We start from the raw sequence: 19,346 nt of genomic DNA, 5'->3' as shown, positions 1-19,346 counted from the left end.
TGTGTTATTATAATTTTCCTGAGTGTCTGTTCCACTTATAAACATTCCTCCCTGTAGCGCTGCCTCCCTGAGATATCAGTAGGATTCCATGTTTCTATCTGGAGTCTCATCTGTTGCATCCAGATTCTGAATTCTCTTGACATCCTGCTAGCACAGAAATGTTAAATAATTCTTTTCTCAGTGTAAAAAATATTTATTGAGCTACTGTGAAAGGTCAAACTGCCAAAAGACTGTTATAACATTTGAACACTACCCTTTAGCTAAGCCTTATTTTTATAAATAAGCGCCTGACTACAAATTCAATAAAGGAGTATGTCATAATAAGTCTGAGGCAAAGGGTTTTAAATATAAAACACTAATTTTAGTCATACGCATTTTAGTTTTACTTTACCAGTCTACAGCTTCACAGGAAGATGTGACTTCTTACAGAAGATAAATAACTGTTATATGGCTTGATTAATTTATCAGAAATAACCAGCAGAGAGCATCTGTTTTCACAGAGCAACTGTTAAATTAATCCGTGTTAAGTCGGCCTCAAAGCACTTGGATGCAGCAACAGGATGTAGGGATGTAACAGGATCGCAAAGACTAACACCTGATAGGGCCTTCCACATGCCAGGTCAGAGGGAAGAAATGGAGAAGAGGGAAAGTCTATCCTTCTACAATCAAAACATCAAAAACCCCAGCCGTCTCTTGGGTTTGTCTTGAAAAATTCGATTCCTCCCCCATCCAGTCTAACTCCCCACCCCAAAGTAAAATCTCCCCAAAACAAAAAACAGACAGCTCCATTCAATTCACACTTTGTGAATTAATGAAATGTAACCGTCACTGGAAACCACCAAAGGTACATGGTGACTTTCTCCTGCATCTAATGTCTGAATGAGTAGAAAAACTGATAAAATATGTCTAGTCACACTGATAAACTGTGACTAGAAATGAACTGATAAAATGTAAACAGTCAATGCCCTCTGAGCAGGTCCAGGACAGGTAAGTCCAGTGTACTACCCTTCAGGAAGCTTCTGTCTGTGATGCTAGAAGCCAGGCATCCCTTCAGAAAAGATCTGTTACCTCCGTCCCACTCCCCTTTGAAATACAGTAAACAATCTCTTTGTTTTCGAAGAGGTTAGCAGAGGTCTTTGAAAGATAGCAACCAGGAATTTTGTAGCTGTCTCCAGCTGGTGCAAACAGCCAAGGCTGTCACTTGTGCAGGGTCACTGCTGAAAATGCCAAGGAGGGGCAGGAAAGTTAAGGAGCTGGAGAGCTGCATCCTGGATCCGCATTCTTTAGATTCCTTTCCAAGTGGTTTTGCTTCTGGTTCCAAAGACATGTTAAACTCTAACAACCAGACCACAAAGTTTATGCAGAACTTTTTTTTAAACTAAGTCATTCCTGGTTTCAGATTATCAAAAGTGTTATCGATGAAATGTTGAGATGCTAAAGCCTTCCCGCCATCTGATAGCACTGAAATGTGAAGTTAGGTAGTGCAGTGCCATAGGCCGCGAGGCCTCTTCCCCAGCCTTTGCATTTTCACAGCGGTAAAGTGGAGTCCACTTGAACATCAAGGACGGTTCTGAAGGGTCCAAGAAGGGATGTTACAAAGAGGCTTCAAATGAAAAGCAGAGCCATTATTCATTCAGGGCCAGGCTCTGGGCTTTGTGTCTTATTCTTAACTCAATTTTTCTCCAGACGAACCTATTTACAAACATTTTTTAGATGTGGACATTTAGGTTTAGAGAAGTCAAGTCATTTTCCTGTGGTCATACCTCAAGTAATTGAAAGAGTTGTAACTCAAATCCAAGAGCTGAGTGACTCCAACATCTACAGTCTGGATTCTTTTATTTGGGGTTGAGAGAAAGGGAAGGAATGGGATTGGATGGCAGGAGTGGGGGTATCAGTGGGGGAGGGGAGGCACCGCGTACAGAGATAGAAACATCAGTGATCTGGAAGTTCCTGCCGATGAGTCTGGAGGGAGGAGGAGCAGTCAGAACTGAAGCCCTAATATTTACTCTTATTTCTTATCAAGCAGCCACTGTAATTAATGGCTTGCTTCCTCAAGGAGCTAATTGCGCAGGCCAAGAGGAAACACTGGCCAAAGTCCACCCGTCATTTCATTTTGCTAAAGCCAGGAGAGATAAGTGGTTGAGTGTATGGACATGGAAGACAACAGTTTAAAGCTGGTTTGTGAGCTCCCTCCCAGCTGATACTCTTGACCAGATTTTTTGGGACCAAAAAACCCATAATAAATGAAATGAGGTAACGGTAGCTACCATAAAGGCTGCTCTTGATATAGGAAAAACACTTCACACAGTGCCTGGCTCTTAGAAAGAGCTTTATACTTGTTTTAAAATTATTATTGTTGTTGTTGTTGTTGTCATTATTACAAAAGCCAAGAAAGCCTCTATTTTTACATATGCCAGAAATAGAGGTGTTTATTACAGAACTAATAAATCTCAATATGACATGATCGACTGCCAAGTGTCTAATCCAAGTTTTTTCGGTTGGGACCAAGAAAACCATAGCAAATCTATAATAACTGTAAGTCAGTAATTCTCCGTCTAAAAAATTTTAAAATACAGAGGCAAAAATGAATCATTATATACTCTCAGATTTCTTTTAAATGTTTAGAATACAGAATGCCTTCCATAAATTCCTCTTGATTACAACACACATTCTTCTCCAAGACTGAGTAAATTCATGGAAGACACTTAGCATTAGTTTTTATAAATGATTCATCAAGGCAAACACTCATTAATAAATTATGTACACGGATGATGGGATGACTGTAACAGTTCATGTACTTCCTCAGACACCCTACCATGCTCCCATCACCTCATAGCCTTTGCACGTACTAGTCCTTCCAGCTTGAACACTTACAAGAGAGGACAAAAAGTTTTTCCTCTAATGTCTTAGGTTCAGAACTGGGGCCATGCAAATTAACAAAAGACAGGTCAACAGGAGAAAAGACATAAAATTTGATGATGTTAATATTTTACCTGAGGGGGTGGGAGGGGAGCTTCAGAGAAAAGAAGTGAAAGCCCCCCAAAAGCAACTAGGCCTGAGAGATTATATTCTATCTGAATAAAGAACAGTAAATTGTGGATACATGAGAAGACAAAGGGGGGAAAAAAAGGGCTTCTGAGCATGGCATTTATTATCTATATAGTTACATATTGTATTTATTTAAAGCAAGTAAAGAATAAATAGTCAATATACTGTTTGCTCCCAAAACCGGTAACAGGAAATAGAGTATAAAACTGGTTATCTGACCATGTAAAGGGCAGTTAATAATCAAAGATGATATGGGTCTGGCTGAATGGGCTCTACAACCCTACAAAGGGATCTATGCAAGTGGCATCTCATCACACCTTGAGAAATATAAAGATAAATCTTGTTCTTTTTGTGAACTAACGTTTCTTACCTTTGGGAACTTCCTATGTTTCTGACTTCTGCTTTCATCACATAAAATCAGGAGTGACTTTAATAGCAGGGAAAGGAGGGTGCTTTATCGATATCTGTGTAATCACATAACCGAATTAATGCTCCCATAGGATGTCTCCCGTCAACTAAAATCACGATTTCACTGACGTCCACATTCAAGCCTGGCTACCTGTGCCCATCAAGTCTAACCACTTCTTACACTCAAACTTCTTCCGACACAAGTGATCATGGAACTATACTAAATAAGAGGCCAAATTGTTTGAATTACTAAATCAGGTTTTCCCTATTAATCTTTGTTCATCTCTATGGTTTCTGTTCATCTCGTTTTCTTTAAATATTACATTATAGATGAAGGGCTGCCATGTTAAACACTAACTTGAGAGCCACAATTTTGATCACTCAATAAATACTTAAAATAGTAACAGGCATTTGTCACACAATCCTTCCCTACATCACTACTTTCAGTCTAACACAGGTTGGAAATGCCAAATAAAAATCACACATCAACAATTATATACCGTGTTTCCTCGAAAATAAGACCTAACGGGAAAATAAGCCCTAGCGTGATTTTTCAGGATGGCATCCCCTGAACATAAGCCCTAATGCGTCTTTTGGAGCAACAATTAATATTAAGACCCGGTCTTATTTTGGGGGAAACACAGTAACTCCCATTGCCCTAAACAGATTCAAACTTCCATTAAACATTGTATTTACAAAGAGCTTAGAATGGCATGAGATTTAGTGTTAAGAAATAAAATGCAGGCTATAAAATGGAACCTACAGATTTCAAAAACCCTTTTAAAAATGACATAAAACAGATATTCGTGGGTGGTAGGATTATGCATGTTTTCATATTTTCTCTAGGTTACCTACAAAGCGTTTATAATACTTTTCTAATTCAAAAAAATGTAACTTAAATATAATCTAACTTAAATATCATTTAAAAAATGACACTCCCAAACATTTTAAAGCTCTAAATTTCTGTTTCTCTTGGTTATATTAACTATGAAAAATATAGGGAAACTGCTGGAAAAATTACGGTGGACTTTTTAAGTTTAAAAGTGATTTTTTTTCTAAGTATAATATACAACTGTCAAAGGTAATACCGACATCCCTGTACTTTTAACTCATTCCTGCAAGCTGTGAATCCTCCAACTATTTCACACACATCAGCACTTGCAAAATGCAATTATTTTCATCATAGAATATGAAATACATGCTTAATTAAAAATCAGTAGTGACTTGGTTGGTAAAGCCCAGCTACAGAAGAGAAGCCCTACGGTTTAAATAGAAACATTGTTAAGTTTAACAATAAATCTAAAATCACTAAAGCCAAAGCCATACGATTCAACTTACACTCACTTCAAAGTGTTCTTACACAATCTACAACATCCAGGCTGATAAATATTTTAGGAATGAACTGAAAAACAACGTGCCACGATAAAAGTTCACCCATCATGCATTTTTATATGGTAAAACAAATACTTTACAGCAGCAGTGATCCCAGGAGCACACCAATCCCTGCCTTTTCCAATCTACCAGGACAGGAGGAAAGTTTTCCACATTTGCTTCCATTCTGAAAATAACATGCCAGAAGCACACTGGGCTTAAACTGTCAGAAAGTTATCATACTTTAAGTATAATTGGGTAAGAACTATGGGCACACTCGGGCCGCCTTCTGAAAACAAAAACAAAAACAAAGCTTAACGGCAGTGTTCCCAGAATAGATCTCATACACACAACAAAATGTGTACAGTAAGGTCTTATCGATCTTTTATTTCAGTGGGCCGCTGACATTTCAACTGGTCACACACCCTGGGTCCCAAAGGGAGACCCTCAACTCCTACTCCAATAGTGCCCACACCAAAAACAGACAAACTGATCACTGGACCCAGTATCATCTCCTATTACTATTCCATGGAGAGATTCCATAATAGATATGCCCGATAATCTTACCCGGCCCCACAGTTTTGTGCAGATCAGGCCATGCCTTCTCCAGTGGGCCCCATTTTGTTAAGGCACCTGTCCCAATGCTTAACTGAGAGCAACCACCTAGAATTAGTACATATAGAAATGGACACAGCAACATGGAACTGAAAAAGGAAGAATGAGGGTGATGAAGAAAGAAACTGGAGGTCAGAGGACAGGGACTGGGCTTTGACCCTTAATATTCTACTGATACTGGGCAACTCAACGTCTCTAAATCCTAGTTAGTTCATCTGCAAAATGAGGGGGCTTAGAAGGGTCTCGTGGCTGCTACCTGCTCCAAAACCTTGATTGTTTTCATAGACAGTAGTAGGCTGAGTCAGCCCTTCCACAGCAACACTGTCCAACATGGTACCCACTAGCCACATGTGGTGACTGGGTACTTGAAATGTAGCTCGTCCAAATTAAAATATGCTCTATGGGTAAGATTTTGAAGACATAAAATAGAGGGGAAAAAAAGAACGTAATATATTTCACGAACCATTTTTATACTGACCACATGCTGATATAATATTTTGGATTTACTGGGTACAATAAAGCATAGGTAATTAATTTCACTGGTTTCTTTCACTCTTTTATGTGGCTACTAGAAAATGTTACATTACATTCGTGGTCCCATTATACTTTTATTGGACAACATTGCTTTAGAGTCGGGCCCGGGCATTAAGTGAAGCCCAGAGGAATTCTGTGATGAAATGACATCGAAAGAGCATCTGAATGGAACACTGCCATTCCCTGGCTCTCCTCCATTAGGGCTTAGAGCTCATCATTTCTTTCAAAGCCGTGCCTTTGTTCTCTTATTTCACTCGCCAATAATGAATCAATAGCAAATAACAGTGGACCTAAAAATAATCAATGTCACTTCATTTACTCTGGGACTAAAAGCTAATTATCAACTGTGGGTTTTAAACATAATCTTAAATGTATGTACCATTATACAGGCACTTGTATGCTGTTTTTGGTTTCCTTTAAATTGAATATACATTTAAAACAATAATATAGTTTACTTTATAAAGATGACTACAATCCTTTTTTATTTAAAAAAAGCTCATTTTGTATTTAATAGGGACAACTAAAATGAACTTGCATGGATGAACTACGATTCACTGATTTCTAATTAGAAACTATTCCACTAATTATTGCAGTCTATATCAATTTATTTAATGTATTTTAAATGATCCGAGAAGCAGAGATGGTTTCTGGAGAGCCTGTTTACCTAGAAATACTACAGACTGTGAATAGAACCAATAAAACATTTATAAGATTCAGGTAAGTCCAGAGTGAATACTCAGGTATTCTCTGAACATATTCTTGAACTGCCAACTTTTTCAACTAGGTATTCTTAAATAAAGGCGTACATCTAATTGCCTACAAAAATCAACTACCAAAGTCAATAAAGCAAGCTAATTCTGCAATCCAGAGACAACTAAAGGCACACCCATTTCAAAATGGTCTTCAATTATGGCCAGTAATTATGTCAAATATTTCAGAAATATGAAAGCAGAACAAAATTTAGAATAAAATATATGTTCTTAGGAATTTTTTTAAAAGCTTATCAAATTAGATAAACTATATGACCATCAGAAAATTATGCAGGAATTAAAGAACACAATTTTCTTATATTTTCAAATTCTAATATAATTTTTAATCTCTTTAAACTTACATGATATATTTACCACTTACCCTTTTTAGGGGGAAAATTATAATTTCAAAATATGACCAAGTAATAGAAATACAGATTCAAACAAATATTGGTTACACTTTCTCATTATCAACCAACAACTATTCCAGACACATAAATCGTCCTATGTTTCTGAAGACAGTATCTAGAAAAGAGAAGATAAAATATTTTCTTGACAGATACTTCAAAATATTTTTAAAAAAAAGGAAAGAAAGAAATGCCAAGATTTAAGGTGATCAAACTTGAACTAAGCTTTTGATTATTCTTAAAGAGAACGAAGGGTTCAAAAAGAAATAATTCAGGTAATAAAGCCAAGAGCAGTTTTTGAGCAACCATGATATTTTAGACATTTTCTTTTTGATAGAATTATGTGCAATATGTCAAACTACTGGGATACATTCTAAATCAATCTTGAGGTACTATAAACTCCAAACACTCCCTAATGTTGATGATTTTATATCAAGCCTGCTTAGGACGCCAGGTTTTTCCCACATCTTTATTTCATCACATACTTTATGGTAAATACCTTCATTTGACCACTTCTAGAATAATTGAAATGAATAAGAAAATAGACAAGCAATGATTTTTTAAACGGCAGTCCCATTTTTACTGATGTAAATATATTAAGGTTATTTTTCTCTTTCCCATATTTCTTTCCATTCTGTTTTAATAACACAGGTGCACATAAACATATTTGAAAGGCTATGTGGCAACAGAAAAGAAGTTGAACGTGGTAGGCAAATCTGGCTCACAAGAGGTTCTCAATACCATGCTTTCCTAAAAACCTCAAAGTTTGTTTTTATCTGCTATTCCTTTCAAAGGACAAGCACAACAGAGTTGCTTTAGGGAAGTCTCAAGATCAAATGAAAGATAAGTTTAAAAGCAGGGAAAGAAAACTGACACTGCCATTACTGTCCACAGAGCCAGTAGAATGATCCCTTTTTCCATCATTCTGATTGGAAGCATTTCCCAGGACACAAATCTAAACCATCTTGGGTACAATGAGTAAAGGCTCAGCTCTTGGGTGTTCCTGCCATAAAAATTAAAAAAGCATTCCCCATCTCCTCCTCTATCACTCTCCAAAGAAGTGCTTCATATATACTTAACTAGTAGAAAAGGAGAAGTGGGCAAATCCCAAAAACCTACTCTAATTACTCATGGGGAATTTTTCCTTTGGTTGGTTCAGAACGGTTATCAATCTACCCATTTTCCTCTACATCCCAGAATGCCAGTTGTCACCCAATATCTTAACCTCTCCTTTATCCTTCAGAACAGTACCTGGAATGTATTCCTGGTGGCAATATTCCCAGCAAATACCCCACATGTACCAGCCTCCCTTGCAGCTACGTGATATCATCCTGCTAATGAAAATAAGAAGACACTGAGAAGTACTTCTGCAGTCTCTTAAACCTAACTGACTGAACCATTGTCATCAATGGCTAACCCCACTGTAGGAACATTGAAAAGTATCCCATTGCTGGGAAAGTGAAGTTCAAACTCATCCAGGCATCCAAAGCACTTAATCTCCTACAGTCTCCACACCATCTCTCCCACCCACATTCCCATGAATTCCCCTTTTGAATCTCTGTACCTTCACTGTTTTCTGTCAGGAAAGCTCCAGTTAAGCTCTACTCATCCTTGAAAACTAGTTTAAATGCTGCCTGCCTTCTCTATGAAGATTTCGTACATTCTTCCATTGTAGCCTTCGGCACAGTATGCCTAATTATTTCTGCATTTCTTTCTCCCCCTAACAGGCTACAAAATCCTTTAAGGCACAAACTGAGTTACTTCTCTATTTACTCAAAGCCCCACCGACATAGCAAGACTCCTGAAATTGAAATACAGAAGGCATACAGTATGTGTCAATAAAATAAATGAGGTTTTTAAAAATTCAAGGTAAGGGGGAGAAAAATATAGTGAGATAATAAATTAACAATAATAAAAAAAACAAGCAATGGAGTATATAGATGTTGTACTATAAAGTTGTACACCTGAAATTTATGTTATTAACCAATGTTACCCAAATAAATTTAATTTAAAAAAAACATAATTCCAAATCAGTGTCAATACCACAGAAGTCAATCATAAATGCCCTGAGAAAACTTGAAATAAAAGCAGAACCGAGGAACACATAATTCAAATACCCAATTAAACATCCTTCATTAACCTTTCCCCTTATCTGCTAATAGAAGAACTGATCTCTGGGCTTGGGTTTATGTTATCTTGTGTGCCACTCAGATGAATGAGCAAACAAGCAATGGGGTCATGTGTCAAATTTTTAAATAAGTATAAATAATGTAATAAAATTTTAGAAGGCTATTGTAACCAGTATCTTTTTTTCTCCAGAAAAGAAAAAAAAAACAACTTACACTAACATTTCTTTTTTTTTCCTCATCTCTTTATTGGCTATTTGTGAAATTAGTAAATACAACTAAAAACACATACACACACAAGAAATACTCCCAACAAACTGAATACTTCCCACCTGTGCCCTTACAATAGAGAAAATTTGCAATGGTGCAAATTTGACCTTTGCATCCAAACCCCCCAAAGTGAAGTGAAATATTCAAATGGCAAAGGCAGTCAAGGAAAAGAATTGCCTGGAAACAAGATAGGTCTGCATCCTATCTTGTTGATTAAGGATGCTCTCCCTGCAACAAACTTCATTATCTGTCCTGGATCTCTCTGAATGGCCATGCTGACAAATTACTCTGTCCCCAGTTCCTGGGACTTGGGCTGTCTTAAGGACACTCCCTCTAGCAGCCTTTGCTTCTACTTTGTTCCAGCCATCCAGTCACATGACTAGCCTCAGAGGATTTCCTCCTCGCATACTTCACTGAACAAGTATGCAGTGATCCCAAAACTGCAATTTTGTCACAAATGTACTCTTGAAAGCAGATCCCTTCACGATTGCTCAAACTAACAGCGATATTGTAAATTGCCTTTACAGTCAAACATCCTATCAGTTAGCCAAGAACCTCCCCAACACAAAACAACTCGATGATTTTAAAAACTGACTTCTTTTTATTGGATTTAAATTTTCTGGATTCTATGGTATAAGAGGATTTAACAACAGAAAACATTAAAAAGGAGCCTGAGAAAACACTAGCTTTTCAATGCCTATCAAGTTAATAGCATATAGTGGCACTGGCTTCAAACCTTTGAACTTGAAAAGTACAATTTTTCTAGAGAACAGAAGTAACAGAATTTAATTATTTTCTTAGAGGGCCAATTTTGATCCTGGTTCATGCTAAAGTAAATAGTAAACATTGGCGTAAAAAGGCAAAAAAAGCAGCAAACTGAAAAATGATGATAATGAAATTTTCATTTTGATAGCCATTCAATTTAAGTCCAATACACAATGTTTCTTTCTAAACTCCACTATCTTATTCAAACAAAATCATTTCGAGGCACCCTCAATTGAAAGTGTCTCAAACAATCAGAGGATTGATGAACTATTTCAAGGAGGCATTTCTGAAATAAACAGCTGCAAATGACTGATCATTATTAAATTATTGACAGCATTTATAAAATCTCACAATAAAATGTTGTAGGAAAGGCTGAAAAAAATTAATCATATTTAAAAGGCATTAATTTTCTCTCTAGGCTTGGAGTTGGAAGTCATTCATAATCTGTAAAGAGAAGTTTACTCAACTGTCCAGAATCAAACACATAATTCTTTATCAATATAAAATTTCTAGCATAGTCACCAAAAATATTTATCAACTATGTTGTAAATGTAAGGCATTGTGGTAATACAATAAATTATAGGAAACAGCTTGTGATCAATATTAACTTCTCTCCCTCACCAATTTTGTTTTTACTATTTAACCATTCCATAGACCCCTGTCTCAGTTATGCTTTTTATATCACAGTGAATATAGGGTTCTCTCCTCCAGATATCTAAGTTCACATTTGGGAAGTGACCAAATCAGGGGAAATACCACATAAAATATCACACCCACAACAAACTTGCACATAGCATACCCCTTACCCAACTTAATATTTTCCAAGTCCCCCCTTCCTTCTTATTCATTCTGTCTGCCCCTCACTATATATTGTAAGCTCCCACGAGGGCAGGGAACCTCAGAAATATTTGTTAAATGAAGGAGTAAACTTCTTTTCTGGGTGTGCCCATAAAAATCTAGGTTTCTCTGTGTATGAAAGTAAGCTAGTAACTTTTCTATAGAAATTTGATTTTAATTTTAAATTGCTAAATAATTTAATATGTAAGTTACCTGTGAATAAATTATTCTTAGAATGATTAATCTGCATTTTTGCAAGTTTTTATGAGTTTCTTAAGACCTCATCACTTACATCTTCAAACCAATATATGTACTGCAATGACAGAACTATTTGTTTTAAACAAACCATAATAAGCAATTAAGAGAATCAGTATTGAGAATATTTGTTTTCAAATACCACTTTTCACATGATAGGTTTTAATGTTAGTCTCTGAAGAGTTAAGCTAATTTTTTTAAAAATTACCTCATTTTAAAGGCTCAATCTTCAAAGTAAATGCAGATTTTTTTGAAAGATGAAAAAAGTCAATAAATATGGTTAAGAAATAGTGCATACCTATCTTTATCATGTGTGCCTATTAATTCCATTACACAATAACTGAGTGGTGTTATTTATAAAAACAATAATTATGCTTTTGAAAATTCATTCAATAGTAAGAGCAGATATAGACAGTCCTTTTTTGGACTGATCAAGCCTGAATAGACAATACTATTTTATTTTTGATTAGAAACAAAGAATTATGTTGCCTCATTAATTTTACTGTAATCAAGCATGTGCAGACATGGAAAAACTGAACAAATGAGTTTGTGGTAACTGGGGGGGGAAGAGGTCAAGTCTAAAGCACTCAAATCTAGCTCAAGGGTGGGATTAAACCTATTATTATTTTTCTTCTGGTAAAATGTCTCCACAGGGTCAAACTATATTACAGTCATTAAAGCTTTGAAATTTAACAAAGCAACAAGAGTAATAATGCATTTCTTCACTTAGCACAAATGACTTTTCCTGATATAGCAGATCACTTATTCTCGTAAGTATCCTTTAAGGCTGAAAAGTAATGTATTAATCTCTAAGGATGCCTTACATTCGTCAATGAAGATAGTATGAGGGTTTCTATGGAAGTGAATTGAGTGTATAGGACAAATTATTAGATTCCCTAAGAAAGAGAATCTGGCAAAGAACAATTTCATATCAACAAACTAAATCACCAAAACAAAAAAACCCAAAACTTTTCTTGCTCAATTGAATTTCTCAGCTAAAAATCATCTCAAGTTGGGAAGAAAAAAATAAAAAGAGACCATCTGGAGATTAACAGATACAAACACTGTTTGGGGCCCATCACTAACAAGACCTTCAGAATTCCAGAATTTGTTCATCTATAAAACAAGCTGTTCTTCCCCTTTATCTTGCTTATTCCTTGCCCCTGCTCATTGACCCTTATACATGTAGTTGTCATACCATATCATTCATTCTCACTGTCTCTACTCTGATCAAGATGCTTATTCCAAACATGGCCAAAATACTAATTACATCCTCCCACTTGAACCCTGTTTTTTTGATTCAGCAGGACAGGGATAAATACATAAACTGGTTTAACAAAAGCCCACATAGATTCCTTGGGACTTTGCTTATTGATTCTTCAATGTGTCACATACTTCAACCACAGTAGCACCAATTTTGTGTGCTCTCAAATATCCTTAGCCTAATTTTGAAATTGAAAATCTCTTCTTTTATAATGAGAAAAATATGCTGATTTTTAAAAATAGGCTTTTAATTAAGCAGTAGATCACTACCAAGTTTTAAAGATGTGATAGCCATCATCTATCTGACTGGTAGTATCATTCATTTTATTTTGGAAACAGATTTCTTACACAAATGCTGCATTCTCAAGCAGTCTGCTTTTTGGTTTCCTCGTACTCTGATGAAGATCATTTCAAGCTTCCATTTGAAGACCAAACATCCTTTTGCTGGCATTTGAAATCTTCCATTTCTGCCCAGATTGGCAAAACTTGTTTATTCATTTTTCTAGAAAAGGTTTTGCTGAAAACTGAACCAAGCTTGTTCACAGCTCCTTGCACATAGCTGACAGTGAACTAATAGCTGAGTTAATCATCGAGCCAGCAAATAAACTAGCTCAATATTAGACATTGTGGCAAGCTGCCAGTATGCACACATTTAAAACAGATCTTTCTCATTTGCGTAAAAAAACTGCTTATGCTTTTACACATTTCTGTGCTGTTTAAATTTTTCAATAAGGACAAATTACTTTGTTTTACAAAAAGCCAATTTGAAATATAAAAATATGTATTTAATAAATAAAATGTTATAACATATTCTAAAAAAATTACACCTTTGGTATGTCATTGTAAAATTTATACCAAATTCATTTGTTCTTATAAAGAACAAACTGCTAATTTCCTGTAATAGTCTTAGCTAGTCAAGTGAAAAATCATAGATTTTTAACTTTCAACTATGTGTGAGACTTAAATACATTCATTTTACATCATAATCACCATATATAGTGTAGTAACTAATACACAGTGCTTACAAGGTGCCACTGTGTTACGTATATGTACTATTTCCAGCATTTTACATATTCATATATTAACTCAATTGTCCTTAACAACCAGAAACATTGTTCCCATTTTACGTAAGAAAAAACTGAGGCACAGAGGTAGCCCACAGTCAACAGCTTAAAAGGGTCAGAGCCAAGATTTAAGCCCAGGCAATCTTGGCCTAGTTCAGGTTCTTGATCAGGGTGGGATGCTATCTTCCCTGAACATGTGAGAAATTCACATCAGCTGGTAGTGAAATCAACATAACAAATGTGGGAACAATTCCACCACTTTCCACAGAGCTGAGCTTCTAAAAATACCTCTCATCTTCCCCATTTCAACCACTGCCTTCTTTCATAAAATACTATAATCCTAGCAAAGTTCAAGCTAAATCTGTACAGCATGTTTTTTCAAAATGTAGCCACACAAACTAAATTTAAATAAAATGGCCTCATAGCTCCCTATTGCAAGATTTCACACATATGAACCTGAGTCCTCTGTAGCCACCTCACTTCAAAGAGTTAGCAAACTAATTTAACAAGCATCACTTTTTCATTGAACTATAATTGATGAATGTGCCCAGGCTTTTTTTTATTTTTTTTAAATGAATTACTTTATTCCTAGAGCAGTCATTCTAATCCAGTTTTTGGTGGATTTCTACTTCTTAAAAGATACAAGTAAAGCCTAACTATTAACAAGGATTAATCTGAAGAGGAAAATTCACCAGATTTTTTTCCCCAAAGAAAAACATTAGTGTCCTCACCGAAATGGTTCTTTCTTAAGCTATCAACATTAAACTGAAGAAATAGTTACATAACATTTTCCTCTTCATTATGGTTTTCATTTGCAAGTCAGTTTGAGGGTTTAGGTACTGTTTGCTTTTTATTTTTGTAACAAAAAATTAAATAGACATTGAATTGCTTTAATTTGCTATTTATTCAGGGGTCATACTTATTGCTTCACCTTAGCTTCCTCTACCTGGCACCCCTCAGGCTTCCTCCAGCCACTCAGGAGGGTGTATCTGTATATTAGCTGTGACACACAGCATGACAGCACTTCCAAAGGTTTGCATAAGATGGTCTTTAGCATCAATCCACACGCCATACATTTGTATGTGGGATCCCACTAGGAGAACACTTCATGGTGGAGTCCAACACAGAGCGGTAGAAAACTACCAGCAAAAAACAAAGAAACAAAAAAACCAAATGAAAGTTTATTTTCCCCATTTGCCTCGTTGCTGCCCCGTGAACCACTTTTGTCATGTCCTCCCTCAATCATGGTCTTATGGAAGATACAGAGCTCTCAGATCCTGCTTTCATTTCGGCACCTTCCCTTCGGCCCCTCAACTCCTCATTCCGAATTCCCTACTCCTCTCCAGAATGTACCCTGCACCTTTCCTTTCCACCTCAGCATCTGTTCATGAACATACGTTTATAATGATTTCTTTATGGTCTGTCTTCCCACTAGACTGGAAGCTTCATGAAGGAAAAGTCTTTGTTCACCACAATATCTTCAGAGCTGCTGGACAGAGGTTGGCCCAAAGAGAGGATCAATAAAAATGTCCCTAATGAGTAGATGCAGAGATTAATGAAATCAAATCCCACACTTGCTCATCTTTCATTGATTAAGAACCTCATCTGCACCTGGCTCTAAACCAGGGAATGGAAAGATGAAGACCATGCCCACTCCCTCAGGCGAGTGAGAGAGAGTATGTCTGGGAGGAAAAAGGTGGAAAAAGGCGTGTAAACAAATACTATAAAATGACTTACAAACCTGGCTGAAAATGAACTACCAGGAAAATTTCCAGGATTATCTCATCTTATTGTTCCTTTATTCCTTAAATATAGATGTTTACACAGTTAGCTTCAACTCAGAATTCCACTTAATCTGTACTTTCCTCTTGGTACTTAACACTTTTTATTTTCTTCTTTAATCATGTGCCAGTGTTATTTACTCTGCAAACTTCCTGGGAGCTGGAGAGTGAGGGTGGAAAGCAATGAGGTGTATAGGAACTAAAACTTACATCCTGGAGCTTTACATGTAAAGTACATTTATAAGGTTTATCTTTGTATTCGTAATTGACATAACAAGGCAGAGATCAAAGAAATATATTAACGATAGATGCTCTATAAGTCTCTTAAGGTAATACATTTCCCCATCTAGATCAAATTTGCAGAAACAATGCGAATTTCTACTGAATCTGATTATGCTTCCTAAGTGATAGTTCAGTGGTCACATAAAAGCATAAAAGGCACATAATAGATATGTTTATTTCTAGAATGACTGCCAACCTTATCTTCATACAAATATCCGTATAGAAGTCTCTAGTAAGCCATAAACAGTAACATAACATAGGGATCCGCTGGCAACAGGGAGAAAGTCTTATGAACCTGTTTTCTTTCAAACCGGTATTCAATAGATCACGTTATTTTTCATTTTTTTCAATCAGACATTCCTAAATTAACTTTGTGATCTATTTAGTTGCGTGTTCCTTTTCATTTTCTTAATCAGAACCACAGATCTTTATTTTCTCTGGAGTTGTTCTCTGTAGTAGTACGTAATAGCATCGTAAGTACCATCAGGCGCCTCTGCTGGTTCGGGTGACAAGAGAGAAGCTTTTGTGCCCTGCTGGTTATCATGGCTTCCCATTGATTAGCAAGAAACTCCTTAGAGATCACCATCAAACCTGAGCTTCACTATTCTGTGTGCAGGTGTCTGCCTTTAGGGCAGTACCAGTCAGTATGGGTACCATTCTACAACCTGTGAATTAGCACCACTGTCTAAGCAGATAATTGTGATTAGGTTAAACCCCCAATATAGAAAAATTAAACTTAAGAGGAATCAGGTTTAAATAAATAAATGGCAGGGCTTTTTAAACTCATACTCTATCAGGACACCAAGCAAAATCATCAACCCAGGTAATAAGGCTTCCCTCCCCGCAAAAGCTGAGGCCCCATTATCACTGCCATATTCGTTTATTTTTTAGAGTCTGCTTTTAAAGCAGACCTATTTTCTAAACCTGACAAAAGACAGTTAACTCATGATTACATCTTTTCAGTGAACAGATACAGCTGGATAAATCCCCCTCAAACCTCATTAAAGTGAATTACCCACTATTCCACCAGCGCATTACAAAATGGACTAATGTAAATCTCACCTCCGCCCTTTGAAAATGTCCAAAAGGATGGCAGAAAGAGTAAAGCAATGCACTCAAAAGGCCAAAAAATAATCTGAATATATGCCTACACGTCGCCTTTTTATACAGAAAAAAATAATTGCTCAAAAAAGTTAAATATTAACGTTTTGACAAAAGCTTCAAATATAAATGTTATGATGATTTTAATTACTTAATTTGTGTTTTAATGTGTAATTAGGAAGACAAATAATTGTAGGTGTAAATTTAAGTCATCAGAGAAATGAGAGTTCCCTTAACTAACGCATTTTTTAAAATGTGGAAAGCCTTCTTCAAACTCTTAAAAACAATTTCTCTTAACTAGCTTAGCCCTAAGGTGATTCCCCAGCCAAGTGCAGGTAAAAAAAGAAGAAAAAAAAAAAGCAGAAGGGAAGAAAGTTCAATGACCTTGTAAATTAGCGAACAAAAAACTGTAATGGTGTGATAGTCTGTATAGCCTCAGTGGAATTACAGGAAAACACTTGTCCGGAAATTGCTTTTTTGAAAAACTACCATGAGGTAGGGGAACAGGAGGGGAAAAAGAATGGGGAGGGGAGGTTGCAAATGGTAAAATAGCGGACGGGAACCCACCGATGCAAAATACAACCTCCTCTGTCCCGACAGTCACGCAGACTTCTACGCATCTTTAGATTAAAAAAAAAAATAGTCATTATGCACAGGTGTTAGCTCCATGTTCGAGAGTTGAATGGGGAAGACTTGTTATACACCTAGTGGTGGGTGGATTTCACCAGGCTGCAGCCTCCATACAGCTTTTCTTTGCTGCACTGCAGAGGCGCCATCTTCTCCGTCTTAATCTTCACTCAATTCAATCCTTTTATCTGCACCCTTAAAAAAAAGACTCTGAGGACCCTCCTCAACAGCCCGCGTCCCCAGTGGAAGGCTAAATCAGAGTGCCCAGCGCTGCCAGTGAGGAGGCCGCGCCTCAATCAGACAAACGCCTCCTTTGATGCACAGGAAGGGAGAGCTCGTGCCTCCCCACCACCCGCCACTGCCCTTTCCATTGCACATCCCGCTCTCCGCGTATTTCTCGCCAAGGACTTCACAGCCCAACACAGAATTAGCAAGCGTCGGAGGTGAAAGGGGTGGAAAGCAGAGGAGCCCCGAGGCTCCTCCAGAGCGGCCCCAGCGGGGCCCCAGCCGCCCCCTCCCCCCGGGACAGACGCACAGCGCCAGGAAGGGAGTCGGGCGGGAGCCTCGGTGGCCCATCGCGTCCCGGGCTGGCAAGGGCGGGGTATCGCGGCTTTTGTTCCCGGAGCCCTTCTTCCTCTCCTGGAGAAGCTGAAGGTGCGAGCGAATGCCTGGGACGTCCAGGGTTGGGGAAGATACGAGGTGGCTGTGGGTCTCCGACCCCTCCCATCTCTCGAACTTACACAAAAGGGAGTCGCAGAAACATACAAAGTTTGCGTGCGGAAGGTGGTGCGCGACCCTCATAGGGGTCGCACTCAGAAGGCCGCCGCGAGCAGCCGGGAAGAGGAAGGCGGAGGAGATCTGGCAGGGAAGTGCTGGTGGGGTTGCGAAGGGAAGGTGAAATGCAGCGGAAAAGGCAAAGGGAAGCGGGGGATGGGGGCAGTTTGCCGAGTTACCCGACTCCTCTTCCCCAGGGCCCGAGAGAAAGGGAAAGGTAGCGATTAAGATTCGGGGACAGGATCCAGGGACGCTGCGTCTTCGTTTTCCCCACGTGCTCCCTCCACCTCCCCCCATCTGGAGGTCTTTCGCCTCCCCAGGTTCTCAGCCCCCGGCCGAGAGGCACGGACTAAGTCAGGGTCTGAGCTCAGGATCGCCTCCTCGCCTACTCGTCCCTGACTGTCGCTGACCCCGGCGCCCGACACCTCGGCAGCTCCCTCTCCGAGGGCCGGAGCGCGCGTCCCCAGGGCAGGGCAGGGCCGGAGGCGCTGATGCGCAGGGCGCCCGCAAGCGGGGGCGTTGGGTGCGGAGAGGAGAGGATTCCCCTCCATTGCCCCCGGCTTCTCTAGATTAGGTGGAAGACTTGGTAACCGGGTCGGCTCCCCACCTGCCCTCCCACCCCCCACCCATTTCGAAGCGCGGCACCCACCTCCAGCGCCCGAGCCGTCCAGGCGGCCAGTAGGACCAGAGCCAAACCGGACAGCATCGCGACCCTGCGCGGGGCACCGAATGCGCTGCTGTGCGAGTGGAATCCGCCGCGCCCTTGCACTGCTGGTGCCACCGTCGCCGTCTCTGGTGGTCGCCGCGATCGCGCTGCTCCGGGTGGTAGCTCTCACCGCTGCCGAAGAAACTGACCGAGCAGAAGCGCGGCGGCGGGGCTCAGAGCCCGGCAAGTCAGCTGATCCGGCCCACCCCGCTTGGCACCCGAGAGAGACCCCTAGCGGAGCCGCCGGGGAGCTGCGCGCGCTCCCCGGCCGTCTGGGGCCCGCGCCCCGGCGCCCACAGGTGCAGCGCCTCTAGCTCCCCCAGAATCCCGCACGCCTCCCAGGCAGCCAGCCAGCTGGGTCCG

The 19,346-nt window shown here is 38.9% G+C and overlaps 1 protein-coding gene across 6 annotated transcripts in view; it reads right to left on the bottom strand.

Moving 5' to 3' along the window:
* Positions 1 to 19,129, bottom strand: part of APP (amyloid beta precursor protein) — a 244,331-nt gene extending 225,202 nt beyond the window's left edge. For all 6 annotated transcript variants that reach the window (XM_019729863.3, XM_019729864.3, XM_019729865.3 and 3 more), the window contains exon 1: positions 18,927 to 19,129. In XM_019729863.3, the coding sequence (XP_019585422.1) occupies positions 18,927 to 18,983 (57 nt within the window). In that variant the 5' untranslated portion in view covers positions 18,984 to 19,129. The remainder of the gene's footprint in view (positions 1 to 18,926) is intronic.
* Between the last annotated feature and the right edge of the window lie 217 nt (positions 19,130 to 19,346).

Source organism: Rhinolophus sinicus, chromosome 17 (assembly GCF_057876585.1).
Source record: "Rhinolophus sinicus isolate RSI-liver-muscle chromosome 17, RSI-T2T, whole genome shotgun sequence".
NCBI lineage: Eukaryota > Metazoa > Chordata > Mammalia > Chiroptera > Rhinolophidae > Rhinolophus > Rhinolophus sinicus.
This window is presented reverse-complemented; position numbering and strand designations above follow the sequence as displayed.